The sequence below is a fragment of the Phyllopteryx taeniolatus genome, chromosome 17 (genome assembly GCF_024500385.1).
Source record: "Phyllopteryx taeniolatus isolate TA_2022b chromosome 17, UOR_Ptae_1.2, whole genome shotgun sequence".
In the NCBI taxonomy this organism is placed as follows: Eukaryota; Metazoa; Chordata; class Actinopteri; order Syngnathiformes; family Syngnathidae; genus Phyllopteryx; species Phyllopteryx taeniolatus.
This window is the reverse complement of record NC_084518.1, coordinates 18,911,965-18,933,544: the sequence shown is the minus strand read 5'-3', so window position 1 is coordinate 18,933,544 and position 21,580 is coordinate 18,911,965. Positions and strand designations below refer to the sequence as shown.

The 21,580-nt window shown below is 39.7% G+C and overlaps 2 protein-coding genes and 1 non-coding gene across 5 annotated transcripts; 2 read left to right on the top strand and 1 right to left on the bottom strand.

Annotated features, from left to right (window-relative positions):
• The first annotated feature begins 7,547 nt into the window (after nt 1-7,547).
• trnae-uuc (transfer RNA glutamic acid (anticodon UUC)) lies at nt 7,548-7,619 on the top strand. Its single transcript has one exon. It is a non-coding gene; the product is annotated as a tRNA-Glu (tRNA).
• Nucleotides 7,620-8,311: 692 nt separating this feature from the next.
• On the bottom strand, nt 8,312-12,572 carry LOC133467523 (microfibrillar-associated protein 3-like). Of its 3 annotated transcripts, none has more exons than XM_061752473.1 (3): nt 12,526-12,572; nt 11,337-11,561; nt 8,312-10,162 (listed from the first exon to the last, which is right to left on the bottom strand). In XM_061752473.1, exons 2-3 carry the CDS (start codon nt 11,542-11,544, stop codon nt 9,570-9,572), a joined length of 801 nt encoding a protein of 266 aa, XP_061608457.1. In that variant the 5' UTR covers nt 11,545-11,561; nt 12,526-12,572; the 3' UTR covers nt 8,312-9,569. The 3 variants fall into 3 exon arrangements, with proteins under 3 accessions (XP_061608457.1, XP_061608454.1, XP_061608455.1); XM_061752470.1 differs by having other exon boundaries at nt 12,472-12,571; XM_061752471.1 differs by having other exon boundaries at nt 12,381-12,531.
• A 456-nt stretch (nt 12,573-13,028) lies between these two features.
• Nucleotides 13,029-20,942, top strand: fam114a2 (family with sequence similarity 114 member A2). The gene is made up of 13 exons (XM_061752365.1): nt 13,029-13,290; nt 14,052-14,248; nt 15,322-15,421; nt 15,487-15,689; nt 16,623-16,757; nt 16,827-16,985; nt 17,058-17,181; nt 18,060-18,145; nt 18,364-18,459; nt 19,376-19,500; nt 20,269-20,341; nt 20,421-20,474; nt 20,550-20,942. The coding sequence occupies exons 2-13, from the start codon at nt 14,072-14,074 to the stop codon at nt 20,649-20,651; spliced, it is 1,434 nt and encodes a 477-aa protein (XP_061608349.1). The 5' UTR covers nt 13,029-13,290; nt 14,052-14,071; the 3' UTR covers nt 20,652-20,942.
• The last annotated feature ends 638 nt before the right edge of the window (nt 20,943-21,580 follow it).

The window sequence follows — 21,580 nt, the reverse complement described above, 5'->3', positions numbered from 1 at the left end:
TCACGTTGCTTCTTCTTTTGCTTTTGTACGCTCACGTTGTTTTTCTTTTGTTGATGAGGAAAAAAAATTATGTTTTTGTAATTGAGTGAGAATATGTGAACTGATGCATGTGATTGTGCCTCATTGTCAATGTATTTATTTTTGTATTACACACACATGCCACAAAATCCGAATGCTGCTAAACGAAACCCAATACAACAGGGACCATTTGAGTCCTTCGAGGAGCGTACGAAATTGTTGATGGCGTTTGAAATTTGTTATTTAATTATTATTTCTTTCAGTACATGTAGTTCAATTTAAAAACTGAAACTCATGTAGACTCACGACACAGAATGAAGTATGTAATTATGTATGTTTTTAATTGTTTTAATGTTGTTGAAGATTATACGGAGCTTGCATATATTGAAAAAATGTTATTGTTAAAAAAAAAAATGTTATTGTTTTTTAATTAGACAAATAGCACTCTATAATATTGTACTTTATAAATCATATACTAATGACATAATTAAATAAAATATAAAGAAATAAAAAAACATTTGCTTCAATATATGCCTATAAGTATTCTTATATTATCCATCTACATGTGTTGCTTCGCCGTTTGCGCTCCACCGTCCGTGGCTTAAAAGGTTATAACACCACGACACCGATGCTATTCTTTAGCCTGTCTATGGCGTTTCCCATTTGGCGTTAGCATTAATCTAGCTGATTTCAAGGCAAAGTTATGTGGTTGTTTTAAAATACGCAACTTGTAATTATCTGTTTTAGTTCAGTTTGACAGTAAACTTCAAGTGGGAGTGTCAATAAATAGTAAATAAACCGCTGCTTGTTGTGAAGTCAGGTGAGTTGGCTGCCAATTTTTTGCTCGCATGTCAAAGCAAAATCTCAGCCGAAGGACTGCGCATATCCCGAAAAACTCCTAAGTCAGGTCACTCGTATCTCAAGGGCAGGCCCCACTGTACATGCTTTTGGTTGGACAGCGACAACACACTAGTATACAGTATGTAAGCATTTTATTTTTCCTGGATTAGGGTTAGGCAAAAAACACACTTCATGAATAGTGGGGAAAATGCCATTATTTAGAGATATAAATAGATACCTGGAAATCACCTCTCTTAAAGAAAAGTAATGAGTGAGTTGTCAAAGGGAATTTCACCACATGGATGGTTTGCCAAAAAAGCAATTTAATAACATGAAAAGATTCTGTCCTTCCTGTCCGACAGCTGATGTGGACGTAAAAAAAAAAATCAAACAAAAGACACACGCTCTGATCAAAGCTGGATCCACACACACTTGATTAAGTCTCAGCCGAACAATAAGACGCGTCTGCAGTTCTTTCGCAGAGGTACTGGCAATCATTCTTCAGCTCAGTCCTTGGTTAAAAAGAAAAAGAGCTTCAGTTTGCAAATGAGCAATTACTGGAGAGAGAATATGAAGCATGCTCAGAATGCCATTGCAATAATAATTGTACGTAAATGTATTCGTTTGGACATTTAAGATGCTACACTAGGATTTTTAATTTGATGTCTTTCACTCCTACTAGGGAATTCTGTCCAATTGATGCCCGAATGACTTATGGGAGCCCAAAACGCACGCATTTTTTTCAAAAGTGTGTATACTTGTGAAAATATATATATTTTAGGACTCCCCCCTCTTGAAAGATGGAAAGAAATTAATTCTATTTCTGCCGCTCGCACTGGAGCTATGCCCAAATGAAAACCAATCAGAAGCAGGTATCCTAGACAGATGGATGACGCTAAATAGTGAAGATTTTCTTTGCCCATGCCATCTAAAGTGGGCGGAGCATGGTGTGAATATATTATGGTCATTTCGAGAGTTCTCAGAAAACCAGCCCCTGACACCAGTTTGACCAATCGACACAGAATTCGGTGGACACGTCTATCGCATGAAGAAGTCTCAAGGACCCATGCCTGAAACGCAACAGGAAGGCGGCCATTGTGGTTTGAAGCAACTATTGTTTTTCTAGGGTTGAGATTCTCAAAGTGTGGCACGCGGGCTCCCGCTAGTGTACTGGTGTCAAACTGGTCGCCCGGGGGCTAGATCCGGCCCACCACATCATTTTATGCGGCCCGCGAAACCAAATAAAAATTGCTAGTTTTGTTCTAGTGGAATACCACTGAGATATTTGCAAGCATTTTTCGTTACTAATCCCCCTTTGAAAAGTAATGTAATAGTTGAAAAACATACTTTTATAGGCTTCTGATTTTACAACTGGTTATCCATCAATGTGTTGTGTATACTGTATGTAATTGCAGTATATGAGGTAATCTTTCATTTATACGGGTTCACAGTCGTAGAGGCCCTCCGAGGGAAGTCATAACTACGATGTGGCCCGTGACAAAAATGAGTTTGACACCCCTGCTCTAGTGGAATGCGAAATAATTACTACCGAAGTACAGTTCAATTGTACAGGTCTTTCACTTTTAAGTTCAAAGCATTTGCATTAATCTTAACTGTTTGTCTTAAAACATATACTAAGTACAACACTTTTTAAATTTGATTTTAGTGAATAGGCTCCAGCTCACCCACGATCGACTTAAATAGCAAACCATTCATTAATTTTTTTGTACCACTTATGCTCACTAGGATAAGCAGTACAAAAAAATTGATTGACATTTAGGTGAAGTGTTAATGTTCAAACTGGAAAATGTTATGGTGAATTACAATAATATTGCATATACTTTTTAGGAGTAAAACGGCTCATTTTTTTAATGAAAACGTAGGCCTACTATGCTGCTGTCTTTTTTTTTTTAAATGTTGGTCATTACAGCAAGGACAACAGTATCTTTTTTATGATACCATGACAGTATGTTAAACGACATAGGCAATTATGCTATTAGGCTAAAAATATGTCAATTTGAATAAATGCTTCATGTGTATAATAATTGAAATACACATTTATGTAACAATTTTCAATATTTTTCCCATAATTTTGAAAGAATTTCAAAATTATTATTTTAAATGGTAAATTGACCTTTGGATGATTTGACTCTCTTGGCAAACCCACTTTAACTGCTAATGGCATCGAAGCTCCATCAGAGCATGTGTGGATTGTGTGCCTAATAAAGAAAATAGCTTTCGGTTCAATAAATTCAGTAAGTTGCCTGAACGTCGTTTCCATCAGGCGGATTCGCGTACCGTTGTTTACGCAAGCTGCTGGTCCTGCGCGGCTGCCATTTCTTCCATCTATAAACGCTCTCTTGTCAATCTGTTGAGTTTGCAGCCAAATGAGCAAACGCACATTGATGGTGTTTGCCGGCGACTGCTCCAAACGACTAAAACAAAGGCGGCGAGGCAGATGAGACGCTCGTTTCATCCTTGCCAGGACCATATTTGGATTTCGAGGAGGTGGTATTTTCCTTTAATTTGGATCATTCTAGTAAAACACTAGTTTGATGCTACTAGTGTAGTTTATATGCTACCCAGTTTCATTGCACCATACAATGACAATAAATGCTTTCTATTGTGTTGTAATGTATTCTATTCTATTCTATTCTATTCTATTCTATTCTATTCTATTCTGTTCTACTATTGCTGTAAGTGTCCCTGAAAGGCGCTTTACAATGGATCCCCACATATTTGCGGTTTTGGCGTTCGCAAAGTCACCTATTCGTTGATTATTTTTTTAAACCCCTGCTTATTCATGTTGCCCCCCCCCCCCCCCCCCCCCCACACACACACACAGTAATTATAAGGGAGTGTGATTATTTGCTGATTTTATTTGGACAACCTGTTACCTGTTATGCGCGGAAAAGCTGCTTACTCACTTTTTTTTATTTTTTTATCCAATCCCCTGCTTATTTACTTTTTTTCATGTGATCCCCTTTTTAGCGTTTTTTTCATATTTTTTTTCATGGCAATTATAAAAGATTGTTAATTTTTCAAAGTTTCTTTGGGGGGGGGGGGGGCGTATCCCCTGTTATTTACAGCAATCCCCGCTTACTAGTGTGTGGGTGTTTTTTACCCGATACCCGCTTATTTGCGTTTTGTCCGATTTTTTTTTCCACAGCTATTATTTACATTGTTTTTTTTTTGCTATTTGTGGGTGTCCACTGTATACACTGACCTCTTAAAGTACTGACAAATGGACTTTTACCTCTTCTCTTGGCTTCCCAATTGTTTGTTTTTCACCCAAAGACAGCGCTCCGGTTTTTGTATTGGTTGCAGTGCATTGAGAAAGTACTTACAGCACTTTACCTTTTTCCATTCTGCAATGTTATAACCTAGTTGCAAAATGGATAGAATTCATTTTTTTCCTCAAAATTCTACACAGAACACACCATAATGACAATGTGACAATTGTTTTTTTGTTAGGGTTTTGCAAACCTATTAAAAACAAAAACAACAACAAAAAACGTGTGCATAAGAAACCAAGATAGCTGTGCCAAGCTTGGAGCATCATATCGAAAAAGATTTGAGGCTGTAATTGATCCCAAAGGTGCGTCAAAAAAAGTATTGCGCAAAGGTTTTGAATACTTACCTATGTAGGCCTACAACGTGATTTCTTTCAAAAGAAAGAAAGTTTTCCCTGTTGTTATTATGGAGTGTTGTGTGTCGATTTTTTGTAACATGGAAAACTGAATGTATTCAATTTAAGAAGAATTCTATGTATATTATTATACTTCCTAGTTGGGGAAATTACAGTCTCATCGTTCCGTCAACCCTTTGGGAAATAAATTCATCAAACACGCTTGCAGTTCATGTACTCACATTCATTTACTGGCCAGTTGCCGTGACCCAAATTCGACCGAATGTTACAGCTCATTCTGGGCCTTGGCAAACCCGAACATACTGAGACTGGCTCTCTGACAGTGAATTATGTAAATACAAGCGGATCTGCCAGCCCCATTTGCATGGAGGCCTGAATAGTAACAGTTATTACATTGGTGTCATCCAAGTGTTATTTCTCACCTGTGTTAGAAAAGCACACAGTGGGAGGAGGAAGCGGAGGAGGAGGAGGAGGCAGGTCAATGAATATTTCATGAGTTTCATGACTGCATATTTATCATGCGTTCTACAATTCAGTCAATCTGTCTGTCTCCTCGCCACCAGCCGATCTTTAACCCAGCCGCCAAAAAAAGCCAGACATCTCATTTGACGGTCCCGCCAAGGGACGGAATCTCGTTGGCTTATCTACTGTCGTCTTGACGATAAGGACGGGATTCAGCGGAAATCTACAGCGGGGGTGGACGGCTATGGCCATTTCTACAGTTGTAAATGTATATTAAAGCTATGTGTGGCATAACAATCGCACTCTGATGTAGTTAAAACAAAATCACTCGCAAAGCTACTGTATGTGTGGCATAACAACCACACACTCACAAAGTCAACACAAATAACTCTCGAAGCAATAACACACTTGTTGGGTAAAACAATGACTATAAAATATATGCCTGACATAACAGTCACTCACTTTTGGAGTCCAACCAATCACTTGCAAAGATACAGTATGTGTGGTGAAACAATCATACTCTGGTGGAGTCAAAACAAATCCCTCGTAAAGCTACGTGCGACAATGCTACGTTTGGCATAACACTCAGACACTCGTGGAGTCGAACCAATCATTTGCAAAGCTAAGTGTGATATATAAATCACTCTGGTGGAGTCGAAACAAATCACTGGCAAAGCTATTTGTGCCATCACAATCACACACAAGTTCTTGTGAGAAATAATAGTGGACAAAAGACATATTAAAGCTATATGTGGACTAACAACCACACACTCGCAAAGCCTAAACAATCACTCGCAAAGGTAAAAAAAATACAAAAACAAAAGCTCAATGTCAAAACCATCACTCGCCAAGCTGTGTGTAGCATAACAATCACACACTTTGGGAGTCAGAACAATCTCTCTAAAATATATGCATGACATAGCAATCATAAACTCATGAGGTCAAAACAATCACTCACAAACCCACAAATCTATGTGTGCATAACATTCAAAAGAAATCACTCGCAAAGCTTTCTATGGCTTAACAATCACATGCTTGTGGGGTCGAAATAAATCACTGGAAAAGCTCTGTTGGGCAGACCAATTGCACACCTCTGTTCAAGAGACATATTAAGTTTATATCAAAGCCATACGTAGCATAACAAACACACGCTTGCAAAGTCAAAACAATCAACGGGATGTTAACATTTGGCTGTCCTCCAATGTTCAAGACCGTGCAACCTGAAGCAGAGGACGATATAGACATATATATGGGATCATCAGGCCAACAAATTCGGAGAGTAAACACACAGACACACACACACACACACGCGTGACTGAGATACTCACAGCTGCTCAGCTAATGAAGGAAAATGTCATCAAACGCATCGTCTGTCATCCTTTAGGCTCTCGTTCTCGTCCTCTTTCCTTTTTAGCGTGACGACACAGCAAACAGAACAGAAAAAAAACCTGAGTTCATATAAATGTCATTTTACATAATGCATAGCTCATTTGCATACATTGTTCTTTCTCTCTCACACACACACACTCGCAAAAAGCTATTTCCAATCCAATCGATGTGTGGCTCACCTCCGCGACATCTGCTGGAAAAATTCAAATCCTTCAAATCTCTGTGTTGCCGGGCCTGGCGTGATGAATGATCTCTGGGGTCAATCAATTCTATTTAGATAAGCTCGCCTCCGGAGACGACAGGTCTGGGGAAGGAGGATGGATTTTATTTTATTTATTTATCTATTTATTTTTGAGAGCGTCAACAACACAGAGGCCCAAGGTTATTGTGATTTCGTTTGCGCTGCTCTACAACCTGATGCTCAACAGCCAGGGTAGGCACAGAAGTACTCACACTCTGTGCATAAGTAAAAGTACAGAGACTTTTATTTAAAAAAAAAAATTAATAAATAAATAACTGAAAGGTAGAAGCACTGATTCGACTCGAGGTAAAAATGAATTTTTTTTAAAGCCACCCTTTTCCTACTGGGGACCATGGTCTCAGATTTGAAGGTGCTGATTCTCAACTACTCCCCACTGACTCACAACGTTCCGAGTCGAGGTCAGCAGCGTCCAATCCCCACTATACACAGTGTTGATGGTGCAACTGCTTCCCCCCTCCTGAGACGCTGCATGCTGGACCAGAATTTCCTCGAAGCCGTCCGGAAGTCTTTCTCCACGGCCTCACTGAACTCCTCCCATACCCGAGTTTTTGATTCAGCGACCACCAAAGCCGCATTCCACTTGGCCAGAGGGTACCCATCAGCTGCCTCAGGAGTCGTTCCTCCCAATCACGCCCTTCCAGGTCTCACTGTCATTGCCCACGTGAGCATTGAAGTCCCCCAGCAGAATGATGGAGTTCCCAGCAGGAGCGCTCTCCAGTACCCCCTCCAAGGACTCCAAAAAGGGTGGGGACATCGGCACAAACAACAGTCAGGATCCGTACCCCCACCCGAAGGTGGTGGGAGGCAACCCTCCGTACTTTGTTTGGCTCCTCATCTAGGACCCTTTTTGACATGGGTGACCCTACCAGGGGCGTGAAACCCCAGACAACTGAACATAAGATCCCTCAATGACTAGTGCCAAACAGGTCCCATATGGTCTAGCGGTTAGGATTCCTGGTTTTCACCCAGGCGGCCCGGGTTCGACTCCCGGTATGGGAACATTTGTTTTCTTCTTCTTCTTCAAAAAAAAAAAAGCTTTCAAATAATGCACGGAGAAAATGCCTGTACTTCAACTTAATGCGGAAGTCTAATATGAGGCCATTTGTTTTGCACAGAAAGTGCAAATACAGTGCGCATCAAGCACTTGAAAATAAGGAGAAATTCCATGACGTCCGAGAACGCAACCGCAAATTGTCCCCAATTACAGTCGGAAATGTTGAGTGAGGTTTGAGAGGTTACAGTAAATCGTTTTTTTCATTCATTTCCCAAAACCGCAGGGGATCCTCGAGGTATGCTGTGTTCGATGTTAACGTTCACTTACAAAAAGTCGTTTTTTCTTTTGAGGAGTGAATAACATGGACCCCAAATATTGCATTTTTCATGGAGAATTACCAGAAAAAGAGGTGAATGGAAAGCAGATTGAAAGTGTATTACAGTACGTGAACTCAACTTTTGATACATAATGGCACAGCGCCCTCTGTGGTCGATTAGATACACAACACAGACGCCCTCAAAGTCTTTTCAATGTTGTTTTTAGTCTTTTATTTATTTTTTATGTGTGAGCGTCTGCTTTCACATTATAAAATTACCCTAATACATTTGAAAAAATCTTTTGGTGGGGAAAGAAAAAAAGGACAACTAATTCTACAAGAATAAAGTCATATTTTCAAGAACACAAAACATCCAGTATGGAGCTTTTTTATTTTCATTTTATTTTTTTATTTACTTTTTAAGGAAGTATTTTTTCCCCTCTACAAGTTGTATATTTATAAGGAAAAACTCCCAATCTTTTGGAGTTACGCGCTCTTGCTCGAAGCAGCGAACTTCACAACATACAGCAGTTTGACAGGTAGTGAACACGTCTTCAAAAAAAAAAGAGGCTTTGAGCCATTTTTTTGTCACTCCTGGTGCAAGTTTCCTGTAAAACTGAACACAAAGCAAAGACAATTACAAACTGTGTATTTATTCAAACCACATTACCGTTGACTTACGTAGGTCCGCTAGCTTGATGCTATCACACAATACAAAACACCATAAGCGGGCTAACGAAACTAGCTCCGATGTCAAGGTAATTATAAACCTTTCAACTTAAATTTGAACACAAGTATCATACAACCCCAATTCCAATGAAGTTGGCACGTGTTAAACATAAATAAAAACAGAATACAATCCAAATCAATGCAAATTGTTTTTTTTAGCAAATAATCATTAACCTGGAATTGTATGGCTGCAACACGTTCCAAAAAAGATGGGACAGGGTCATGTTTACCGCTGTGCTACATCACCTTTTCTTTGAACAACATTCAATAAACGTTTGGGAACGGAGGACACTCATTGTTGAAGCTTTGTAGGTGGAATTCTTTCCCATTCTTGCTTGATGTACAGCTTCAGCTGTCCAACAGTCCGCAGTCTCCGTTGTCGCATTTTACGCTTCATAATGCGCCACCCATTTTCAATGGGATACAGGTCTTTTATGGAACGTGTTGCAGCCAAAAAGTTCTATGTTATTGATTATTTGCTAAAAACAATCAAGTTGATCAGTTTGGACATTAAAATATCTTGTCTTTGTAGAGTATTCAATTAAATATAGGTTGAACATGATTTGCAAATCATTGTAGTCTGTTTTTATTTATGTTTAACACAACGTCCCAACTTCATTGGAATTGAGGTTGAATTTGCCCCCATGGCCAAGGCGTGCACACCAGAAGGAGCGGCACAATGCCCATTGAATTACCATGATGCACAAACTCTTTAATTCTTTACATTCAATCTAGCCATTTTATTACCGTATGTTTTGATCAGGAAAATGACCGAAAAGTGCAACTTTTCTTATCGTTGTGAGTGTTTTTTTTTTGGTTGCGCTGGAATGTATTAATTGCATTTCTATTCATTTCAAGGCACGACTGTATGCTTGTTAATCAAAGTTCGTTGACGAGAGCCTCCTCCTCTTCACGCCGAGTGAACCGACACATCCGCGTGGTCTTCCTCGCTTGCTCGCTCACCCCCCGCCATCAACCCCGCTGCGGCCGCCCCGTCGTCACGTACCTCCCTCCCACTCTCTGCAGGCTCGCCGCCACCCGCCTCCTCGCCGCCGGCGCGGCAGTTGAGTAAGAGCGGTGGCAACGGGACGCTGCGGGCCAGCTCCTCCATGTGCCGCGCAAACTCTTTGGTCTTGTACTGCGTGACCTTAGCCAGCTCCAGCGTCTTGGCCGACGTGATGATGGGGATGTGGCGGGCGATCTCCAGGGCCTTCTGGAGCTTCTCGGCGCCCTCAGTGCGGAAGAAGTCGTTGATGGCCCGCTCCGTCTTCTTCAGGTGGCTTCGGACCATGCCCAGCAGCGCCATGTTGAGGACCATGGTCATGGAGAAGGCGGCCAAGCACACGCCCACGTAGTACACGCCCAGACCGCTGTGGGTGTAGGCCACGCGGATGGTCACACTGTAGTTGCCACCCTCCGTCACACACGTGTAGCCGCCGCGGTCCTCGAAGGAGACGGCCGTGATGTTGAGTTCCCCCGTCTCCTCGATAAGCCACTTACCACCTGTGGAGACAAAACGACAGGTGTTAAGTTGCCCTATTTCCTCGATGAGTCACGATCCAACTGCAGTGACAACTCTTGTTTACCCAAAAAGCCATTTCTACCTGCAAAGATGACTAGGATGCTAAGTTGCCGTTTCCTCGATAAGCCACTTAACAACTGCAGTGAAATTGCCCGGTTTCCCCAATAAGCCACTTCCCCAATAGTAGTGACATAACAATGGAGACAGGTTTGCTGTAAAGTGGCCCTGTTTCCCCGATAAACCACTTCCCACCTGCAGGGATGAAGCAATGAAGTTATCCTGTTTTGAGTGTTAAGTTGCCCTGTTTCCTCAAGTCACAATCCAACCGCACAGACAAAAACAAGTGCTACGGTACGTTGTCCTGTTTCCTTGATAAGGCACTTCCCACCTGCAGGGATGAAGCAATGAAGTTATCCTGTTTCCTCAAGTCACAATCCAAATGCAGGGACAAAACAACGGGTTTTAAGTTGCCCATTGCCCTGTTTCTTTAATAAGCCACGTCACACCTGCCGTGAAAAGACAACAAGTTTTAATTCTCCGTTTTCTCAATAAACCACTTCCCCAAAAGAGGTGACAAAACAACTGAGATTACTGATGGTAAATTGCCCTGCTTCCTTGCCAAGCCACTTCGCCGCTTGCATCAACAAAACAACGGATATGACTGAATTTGAGTTGCCCCGTTTCTTTGATATGTCTTTTTCACAACAGAAGTGACAAAACAGCCAACGCCATCTGTATTGTTAAGATACATCATTCATCCCACATACAAAATTAAATTGAGTGGCCCTGTTTCCTTGATAAGCCACGTCCCCAACAGTTATGACAAAACAAACAAGATGAAATTCCAATTGCCTTGACAAGCTCCTTCCCACCCGTGTGATGCTAAATTACCCTCTTTCCTCAATAAGCCACTTCCTACCCACAGTGACAAAACAACAGATGACTAAGATATTAAGTTGCCTTGAAAAAAAAATCCTGTTTCCGCAATACGCCACTTCCCGCCAACAGGAAAAAAAAAAAAAAAAAAAGGGTATTAAATTGTCCGATTTCCTTGATAAGCCACTTCCCCAACAGTAGTAACATAACAACGGCGATCACTGTCACGTTAAGTTGCTGTTTTTTCTCGATAAGCCACAATGGAGGACTTCCTCCTACCTGGGACCTCGACCAGCAGATGTCCACCAGGACCGTACCACCTGACATCACTGGGGACCCCCGTCACGTTGCACTCGATCAGTGCATCGGTTCCCTCCTTCAGCACGACACTGCCGGACACGGTCTGCGTATCCGAGCGTTTCTCTGCGCCATCTACCGCGTGCACACAGAGGAGCAGTAGCACGGGGATGGTTTTAGCCGTTAGCATGTCGACGAGAGCCAAACCTGCAAAAACAGGTCAGGTGACATTTTTACACCCCTCATTATCAGCCACTGTAGTCGCATGTACAGTGGAACCTCCAACCATCCATCCATCCATTTTCTGAGCCGCTTCTCCTCACTTGGGTGGCGGGCGTGCTGGAGCCTATCCCAGCTATCATCGGGCAGGAGGCGGGGTACACCCTGAACTGGTTGCCAGCCAATCGCAGGGCACATACAAACAAACAACCATTCGCACTCACAGTCACACCTACAGGCAATTTAGAGTTGTCAATTAACCTACCATGCATGTTTTTGGGATGTGGGAGGAAACCGGAGTGCCCGGAGAAAACCCACGCGGGCACGGGGAGAACATAAAAACTCCTCAGAACTGTGAGGCAGACGCTCTAACCAGTCGTCCACCGTGCCGCCAACCTAAAACTAAAATAAAATTTCAATACAAATGTGAAATTGAGAGTTGGCATTACGTTAGCACTGGGGTGATGAATTTGTGCTTCATTTGATTATGTAACTAACTATATTCATTAATCATAGTGGTCTGCATGGATAGACCCTGTCCGGTGTCGTAGTAAGACCCACTTCCATGTCTATAGTTATCATCACCCTTCTCAGATAATATAGAACCCACGAGAAAAAAAAAAGAAAAAGACAAAGAAAAAAACAAAACAATTCTCGGAATGAATACTTTCGGAGCATACTCAGATTTAAGTCTACAGTTGTGGACCATTTTGGGAAATTGGAGGTTCCACTGTAAATGACACACACACACACACGCACGCACACAAATATGTGCTAGTAAATGACTTAGTTACTGATTACTTGTACCTTATCATCAAAATCCTCAACCGACACAAACGATTTCCAATTTTAAAGGCTTAATAATTATGTAAATGTATAAAATGACTCGGTATTTCACCCATTAATCCTCTTGTTGACGTCAATCCAGCATTAGAAGTTTAAAAAAAACAACCTGAGTTCGCTTGGGTCGTGTCGTCGACTTCCGCGTTCAGGTAGGAAATTGTGGAGTAAACGGAGTGGGCGTGGCTTGTTGTCAGGTAAAGCCATCGAGAAACTTGGTTGTTTTTTCCAAAATAAACAATAATTTATTGTTATATTTGCATTTACATATACAGTACATATGTGGTCATAATGTGTTTCTATTTACCTAAATATTACTCATTTTATTATATTACCTAATAATACTCATTTGCAACTCTCAAGGCAAATACGGAAGTTGTTTCCTTCCTCTGTCTTCAGGTAGCCAATAGTAGCCGAGTGAGTGGGCGTGGTCTGTTGTCAGATTATCCACTCGGACAAACGTCGCCTTTTTCGAAATTACACAATAAATTGTAGTCATAGTGACATGTATTAGGTATTGATATTTACTTAATTATTGCACTTACTGTCTGCTCTCGCGCCAACTATCGGAAGTTCGGTTCAAACGTTATCACTTAACCTTTATTTTGAAATGTCCTACCGGATTTCCTTTGGTTGCCTAGCCGTTGTTGGCGTAGACGCGAACGTGACGTGGCTAATCCATCTTGGAGACAAAAAGAGGAGCAACATTATGAACATTTAGAGGCTTTATCCCCTCTAAGACCATAAGAGTATACCGATTCACCAACTAGTACCGTGGACGTATATAATTTTGTTGTTGGTAAGAGGGAAACTTTGCACGGAGGCTAGCGTAACTGCTAGCATCTGCACTTTTGACAGTTGGAGAGGAAGAGACGAGGTGAGTTGTTGTTTACAAAATGATGGTCCTAAAAAGATGACCAGTGGTTTTTAAATGCATTAAAAGCCACCAAATCTGCTTTAATACATAACCGTTAGCTTTCCTAATATGTTTTCGATTAACTCTGGCCGAAACTTGGTTTAATTCGTGTTAAATAAATCAAATAGTGTTCACTGTTTAACTGCTCACGTGGCTGGCTGATGGCGTCATCTTTCTATAGTTTTCATCAAATGATAAGGTTCAACAAACGTTCACAATCGTTTATGGGACTTTGTACCTGCACGTATAGAGATACTGCGTGTCATGTTATGGTCCAAAAGACACATTTAACAGCGTTGGGAGCTATCCAACAGGGTTAGCATGCAAATAAACGCACATTCGTAAATGAAATACTATATTGCAGTAATATGTATCATGTGAAATATACAGGGTGGGCCCAAGTATACTGTAAGGTCTGAGTGTGAGCCTGTTGATTTGGCGGACATCGGCAAGAAATGAAAAAGGAAAGGAACATTTCAGATGAAACCGCAAAGGGACATTAAAGCTTCAATGTTGGAAGTTTGGAAGTCTGGGTGTGGAATTATAACTACTACTAATGATAATATTCATTAGTAGTAGTTATTTTACTTCCTGTACGTGTATACCTAATTTAGGCCCACCCTGTTTATCAAATGTAACCCTGGAATGTGCCACACTGTCTCGTTAATTGCACACGTCAGCTTTACAGATGCCGGGTATTTAGATTTATTTTTTCACGGCAGGCGTGCGCTACGACTCGACCATGTCGGACAGCGAAGCTAGCGCATGCGAGGTTCAGGATGCCGAGACGCCCGACGGCTCCCCGCCGACCTCGCCCGACGTGTCGACGGACGTGGCGCCCACCAGGAAAGCCAGGAGGAGGGCGGAGCCTAAAGCCGAAGCGGAGGAGACGCCTAAACTGGAGGGGCAGCCGGCAAAGGTAGCCGTCAATTACGGAAGAGCCAAATCAATATATTTTTATTTACAATATGGTTCTGAAAAGAAACTCAAAACTTGTTTTCAAAAATCCAAATAGCCCTTTGTTCACTCATTTTGTAAGGAAGGGAAAATGCGGGGGGGAAAGTAAATTGAAAAAGAATCCAAATAGAGTATTTTCTTCACAAAGTTTTTAAAAAAGTTCTAAAATAAAGCCATATGTTCACATTTTTTTGTGATTTAACAAAATGATTCAAATCAAGGCCTTTATTCACAAAGATTAAAACTAAATGATCCAAATAGTCATCTGTTAGTAAAAAAAAAATGTTTAATTTTGTTCTTTGTTCTCCATTTTTTTATTTATCAAACAACATACAAAAGGTTAAAACAAATCCAAATAGTCAATTGTTTTTTACTTACTATACAACTCCAAACTAAATCCTTTTATTTGCATGTAAAAAAAGAGTTACAAAAAGATCTAAAAATGAAGTTCTTTGTTTCCTATTTTTGTATTTAGCAATAGATACAAATGAAGTCTTTTGGTCAAAAGGAAATACAAATTGTCATTTTGTTCATAGAAAGAAAAAAAAATCCAAATGTTAACAAAAGGTTGAAAAAGTTCAAATACAGCCCTGTGTTTACATTTTATTTAATAAACATCCAAATTGTTAGCAATTTAACAAGAACTTCCAAATAAAGTATTTCTTCACAAAAAAAAAAAAAATACCAATCCAGTCACATAAAGTTCTTAAAAAAAGATGCAAATCTTCCTCTGTTCAAAAAAAGAAAAAAAGGCTAATAATGTCACAAAAAGTACAAAGTTGCAAGTAGTCCTTTTTTCACAAAAAAGTAAGCCAAATCTGAATCTGTTTACTTTGGTCGAATTTTTTTGATTTAACAAATGATCTAAAATGTTGAATTTTTTTTAAAAAGATCTGAATAAAGTTCTTTTGTTCACAAATGTAAAAAATGAAAGATTTTTCAAAACTGCCTCTGGCTTTCTATGGAATGAAAACAGGAAGTAGAAACCTACCAAAATAAAACACTTGACTGCATGACTGCGCTCCTGTCTTTTAGGCACCCAGTCAGTCCGCAGTTGCCCAGGGAGGCTGGGGTTACTGGGGCAACTGGGGCAAAACCATCCTGTCCACCGCCACAGCCACCGTGGCCACTGTGGGTGAGTACGCCTCAAAAACAACCCCAGAAACCTCCACGTACTATGACATCACATTCGTCCTTCAGGCCAGGGGCTGACCCAAGTCATCGAGAAGGCCGAGACGTCGCTGGGCATCCCGAGCCCCACCGAGCTGTCGGCCGACGTGGAAGACGGGGATGAGGACGAGCAGAAAGGAGGCGAGACGGAACGGGCGGCCAGCGATGGCGCCACGGCGGTGGGCGGCGCCATGGGGATGCTCACGTCGCTCAGCAGCGTCGTTCAGAACACCGTAAGTCCGTCGTGGCGTCCTTTTAGACAACAACATTGTGGTCGAGGGCATGTTTGGACACAAAATGGATGCCACATGCCTCACTTGTGGAGTTACGACTTCAAGTTGAAGACTTTGTTTGGAAGTGTTTGGGAAAAAAAGTGGACAATTGACTTTATTTGAAATTTTTTTTGAATTAATTTGCTTTCTTTTTTACATCTATATTTTTGGGGGGGATATATTTTTACAAGATTTTTCTGGGCAAAGGACTATTTGGATGTTTGTTATTAAACTTTTTGTTAACAACGAACTTTTGGATCTCTTTTTAATAAAAAAAAATTGTGAGCGAAGGACTTTATTTGGATTTGTTTTTACTTTTGTTAACTGAAAAAAAATACTATAAAATAAAATACTGTAAACAAAGGTCTTTTTGTATTTTTTTTATGTAATCCAAGGACTTTAATTGGTTATTTTGTTGCTTTTTATTCACAAAGGTTGAAACTGTTTTAATCAAAAATACTTTCGTTAATAAAGTATTTCATTTAGCTTTTTCAATTAAAAAACAATTGTGAACAAGACTTTATAAAACATTTTTGGGATCTTTTTCGTATGAAAAAACTTTGGAAACAAAGGACTTATTTGGATTTTTAAAATAATAACTTTGTTTACAAATACTTGATCTTTAAAAAAAACTGATGACAAAGGACTATTCGAATCTATTTTTAAATAAAAAAAAAAAAAAATGAAGTACTTCATTTTTATTTTTTTAAACATTCTTTTTAGCAAATAAAGGACTGTTTCTGTCTTTTTAGATAACGTTTTTGTTTAAAAAGGACTTTTTTATTTTTGAAAACTTTATTTTGTACAAAGGACTTTTATTTGCGTTGAGTTTTCAATAAAAACTTGGACTGGCGCTCGATCGTCTCGCGTAACAGTACGGTCCCGTGCCTGCAGGGTAAGACGGTGATCAGCGGCGGCCTGGACGCGCTGGAGTTTATCGGGAAGAAGACGATGGACGTGATCGCCGAGGGCGACCCCGGCTTCAAGAAAACCAAAGGACTGATGATCAGGAACGCCACTCTGTCGCAGGTGGACAAAACAAAGCGGATAGGTGGAACGGCGAGAGCCGAAGGACTGACGCTTCCGTCTTTTCGTCAGGTGCTGAGGGAGGCCAAGGAGCGAGAGGAGCTTCGAACGGAGGAGTCGTCGGCCTCAGAGAAGAAGGCGGTGGCTCACTACGGGATGCTCTTTGACCAATACCAGGGCCTGGCCCACCTCGAGGCTCTGGAGTTGCTGTCTCGGGAAAGCGAGTCCAAGGTCGGATGGAAGAGAGGGCGAGGAAAGGAAGGACTTTTTCTTCATTATTTTTTTTATTTTCCCCCCCGACAGGTGAAATCGGTGTTGACGACACTGTCGGGAAATGAGCAGCATAAGCTCAGGGGCGAGTTGGAGCTCATCAAGGACGCTTTCTCCATGACGGAGTTTGACGACGAGGACGTGGACGAGAAGAAAGGTTCAAAGTCCAGCACGGGTTGTTTCCGTTTCAAAATGTCCACGTTCAAAAGAATGTCGTGTTCTATGCAGTCAGGCAAATATTAAAGGTAGACAAACTGCATTAACAAACAAATATAACGGAAAACTACTCACCATGACGGACACACCGGGTAATGGAAAGTGAAATCAATTCAGTTAACTAATTCAACTAGCTAAAAAAATTATGAAAATAGAATTTCTGAAGTATTTTAAACATTCAAAAAATTATTATTTTTTTAAATATATATATATATATAAATTGACCACTGTAAAGTAAAACCAAATAAAACTACAGACCATGATGAACACACTGACTAATGGACAGTAGATTACGGTAGATTCAATTCTATGCATTACATACCTTCATTCAATTAAGGAATTACATTTCATAAAAGTCAGTTTTTAAAAGGACTTTTACACTTGAAAAAGTCCTGATAGAAGTTCGCAACTGTAAAATAAAACTAAAATAAAGTAAAACTACTGACCCAATGAAGACACCTGAGAGATGCAAAACAGACAAACTGTCGCTAGTCATTAGCTACAATGCTTTTGAGCTACATGCTATTCGCGTTACAAAAAAATTGAAAAGTCACTTAATTTGAGCTATACAGTAATACAAGTGTAAAAGTAAGCATAATACAACTAAAATAAAGTAACAATATACCATTTATTGGCAATCCTCTCTCTTATTCATTACGCTTTAAAATACATGCTAATTCCGTTAGCATCTACTTGGTCAAATTAATGAATTGGATGGCTTGCATTGTACTGAGCAGTTACAACGTATTCTAATGTCGCCATAACTTCCATTTCCCGTTCCATGGTTAGCATCACGGCTACTCTTGTGTGTAATTCCAGACCAAGATGGCTCTGAGTTCGAGGCAGAGCTCGCCCAGGCCCTGGAGGGTCTCAGTGTTTCCGCCACGGCCGAAAAACTCAGCAAGGTGCCCATAATTTCATGATATAAAACCTGTATGGAAACCCTTTAAGCATTTAGTCCATATCCTGCTAGTGTGCTGAATTGTCTTACTAGTGAGGACAAAAGCGTACTAGTACACGGACTTTAAGATGGATGGCAAGGATATGGAATAAACGCTCAAATGAAGATTTCACAACCTCCTTGGACTGTTAGTTGATAGCGTGTGGCTCGGAGCCCTAACAGGCTTGTAAAGACGCCTGCGGTGTGATCGTGGACCTGAGCGAACCGGCGGACGACGACCGGGGCGACGAGGACGAAAGGACCAAACTCACAGTGGGGGTACGGACACACTAACCACCCCGAATGTAACGGCACCATCTTGTGCTCAAAGTACGCAAGTGCTTCACTAGCGTTTAAACATTCGGAGCGCATTCAAAGTACTTTACGCCTTAAATGTACGACATTTTTTGGAAATGCAGCATCCCTCATTTTAGGCAGCATTAAATTCTATTAGTGTTTACAAAAAAAAAAAAAAAAAATTTTTATTTATCTATTTTTTTAAAGAGTTAGCTTATTGCGACACTATATATTTTCTTGGTTAATGACTTCCTTTTTTAAATTTTTTTAAATTTTTTTGCGAATGGTTTGTCAACTAAAAATGTGAACAAAGGACTTCATTTGGATCCTTTAAAAAAACTACAACTTTCTGGACAAATGATTGAATTTGAGGGTTTTTTTAAAAGTCAAAAACAACTTTTTAGCAACACATTTTTTCCATTTGTTTGAACAAACAGATGTTTTAGTGGACAGAGGACTTTTTTGGGATCTGTTTTTACTTTTTGTAGAAACAGGAAATTATTTTGTTTTTGTGGACATTTGACTATTTAAATCTTTTTAAAGTGAATAACTTTTGTGAACATCTTTCTTTCCTTTTTGTGAAGAAAGGACAATTTGGACAGATGACTTTTGGGGATTTTGTCAAAGGATTGGATTTTTTTGTTTTTGAGGCCAAGTGACTTTAAATATTTTTTGAAGTACAAAATATATTTACTATTTGTGAACAAATGACTTCATAAGAAGGAGCACTGAGTAAAGATGTGAACTGCTACAAAATTCTCAACCTGGCCACTAACCGGTTCGCAGCCACATACGTCCCACATAATGCATGTTATGTTATAACACAATACATTACAAAGGCTTTAGATTTCATTTCATTTAGGTCCCAGTACTACTTTTAGCTATTTCTTGTCCCCAGGAGGTGAATGCCGCCGCCATCAGGAGTCTGGCCGAGCTAACGGCGCGCTCCATTGAGCTTTTCCACAAGTTGGGCGAGAGCCTGCTGCTCTCCAACGGCGGCGTGGAGGCGGACGTCCTGTCACAGTAAAATAAATACATTGTTGTCCTTAACTCATTCACTGCCAGCCTTCCCATTTAACATGGATATTTGACTTCTAAAGCCGTCAATGGCAGTGAATGTGTTAAAAAATGGAAATATTTTAATCCTCGGGCCTTTTTCCATTGTAATAGCTTGTTCTGGGCCATTCTTGGCCGCATACGTAGTCTGTCATTTTTTTTTATGCATACGATTTTAACCAACATCAGGTCTTTTCATTGGCATAACATATCAATTTTTTTTTATTCCAGTTTGTTTGCACAACATGAAGGTTAGAAAATAACCACAAAAAATTAATTTTTTTTCCGATTATATATTCTATATACTGTACCATTAAAACATCATTCTTCTCCAAAGTCAGCAAAGGGTATCTTCACTTCTGAAAAAGCAAAATTGCGCCATTCATTTACTCCACTGGAGTGCAGTGAGCCCCTGTCGGAAACTAAGAATATTACATAAAATTGCTCATTTGTCCAAAAATTGATAAATAATAGAACCTGCTAGCAAACAAACCAAAAGTGTTGAGTCCTGAATGAAATCCATTTTACCCAAATTCCAAAAATCCAGTAAATAACAAGGAATTAAAAAATACTTAGTATTTTTCACGAGTTACCTTTGGCCAAAAGGTACAATCTCATGTAAACCGTATATTATTATTAAAAGAGTTGAAGTTGGAAAGGACAAAATCACAGGTTTCATTACATTCGCATGAACACATTTAAAAGTATTTGTCTTCTTTCTTTTCCCACGCTCAGGCTAACTGTCGTGTTGTGTAAAGAAGTCTCGCTGCTTTCCAAGAAGTTCACCGCCTGTTTAACAGCAGCCGGGGTGAGTAGAATGATCAATATTAAAAGATAGATATGTACATATGCAACGATAAGTGATTCATTTCAATTTTCTTCTCTAGGTAAACGAGAAGGGAGAAGTCCTCAACCCGCTAATAACAGGAGTCTTCTTAGAGGTTTGTGTCCACATTTAAGAGGACGGGTGGGGTTTGTGGCTCGTAAAACGCTGAACTGTATTCCCCCTCTCGCAGGCGTCCAACAGCGCGTCGTACATCCAGGACGCCTTCCAACTCCTGATGCCCATCCTGGAGATCTCACACATTCAGAGAAGATCGAACATGCCTGACGCCTGAGAAGGAGACCTGTGTGTTTTTTTTTTTTTTTTTTGGTCATACAGTGTTAAATATGTTTTTGGGGTATGAGCTACACTATCAACTTGCCACTGCAGAACTATTAACCACTGATGCTTGGTAAATAGCGCCCATTCAGGTTGTAAACGAAACAAACAAACAAAAGAAATCCCTCAAGAATTTCAAAGCTCAGGTGGTCATATATGAATGAAGCCTCGTGGTCAGGTCATGTGTGGAGCGGCATTGCATTCATCTATGTGAAGTGCTTTAAAATAAAACATTTTAGAGAAAAAGCTTTGTTGTGTATTTTCTTATTTCACCACTGAACTGAAATAAAATCCACTGTGCTATTGTTTTTCCTAAGTAAATTGAAAAAAAAAAAATCTATATATATATACATATATACACCTGTATTTATATTATGTATATGTTTAAAATAGATATATATTTATTGTAAGCTGTAGTAATATCTATTTTGATATATTGTATAATGTTTTTATAAATGATATATAATCTAAATTTAAAAATATATATTTCACATTTTTGCTAGAAAGATTTTAAATGTTTCAATACAGTTTGCATGTTAATTTTGCATGTTAATATAACTGTTGCAAAGATTTCATATCTGAACATGACAGAATAATACATTTTACATATTAATATGAACATTATGGAAAAATACATTTAATGATATGAAATGAACACGATAGATATTTTATATAATATAAATAAAATATATTTTTCCACATTTTAAAACTGATTTTAATAATAAATATTAAAATGTAATATATAATATAAATATAAGAATGTGCAGAATTTCTTGTTTTAGATTTAGAAATATGGAAGAGAATTTAGAATATTTGATCACCGGCAGTCAGCGACCCTGAACAGGATAAGCGCTTTTGAAAATGGATATTAGAAAAATATTAATT

Excerpts from the sequence above, each read along its gene's own strand:
- LOC133467523 (XM_061752470.1), bottom strand. Across the intron at positions 10,163-11,336 it reads TCTGCTGGTCGAGGTCCCAG|GTGGTAAGTGGCTTATCGAG; the intron begins GTAGGAGGAAGT and ends TTGTCTCCACAG.
- fam114a2 (XM_061752365.1), top strand. The coding sequence starts at position 14,072 with ATGTCGGACAGCGAAGCTAGCGCATGCGAGGTTCAGGATGCCGAGACG. Across the intron at positions 20,342-20,420 it reads CCTGTTTAACAGCAGCCGGG|GTAAACGAGAAGGGAGAAGT; the intron begins GTGAGTAGAATG and ends TTTCTTCTCTAG. Across the intron at positions 20,475-20,549 it reads TAACAGGAGTCTTCTTAGAG|GCGTCCAACAGCGCGTCGTA; the intron begins GTTTGTGTCCAC and ends CCCCTCTCGCAG.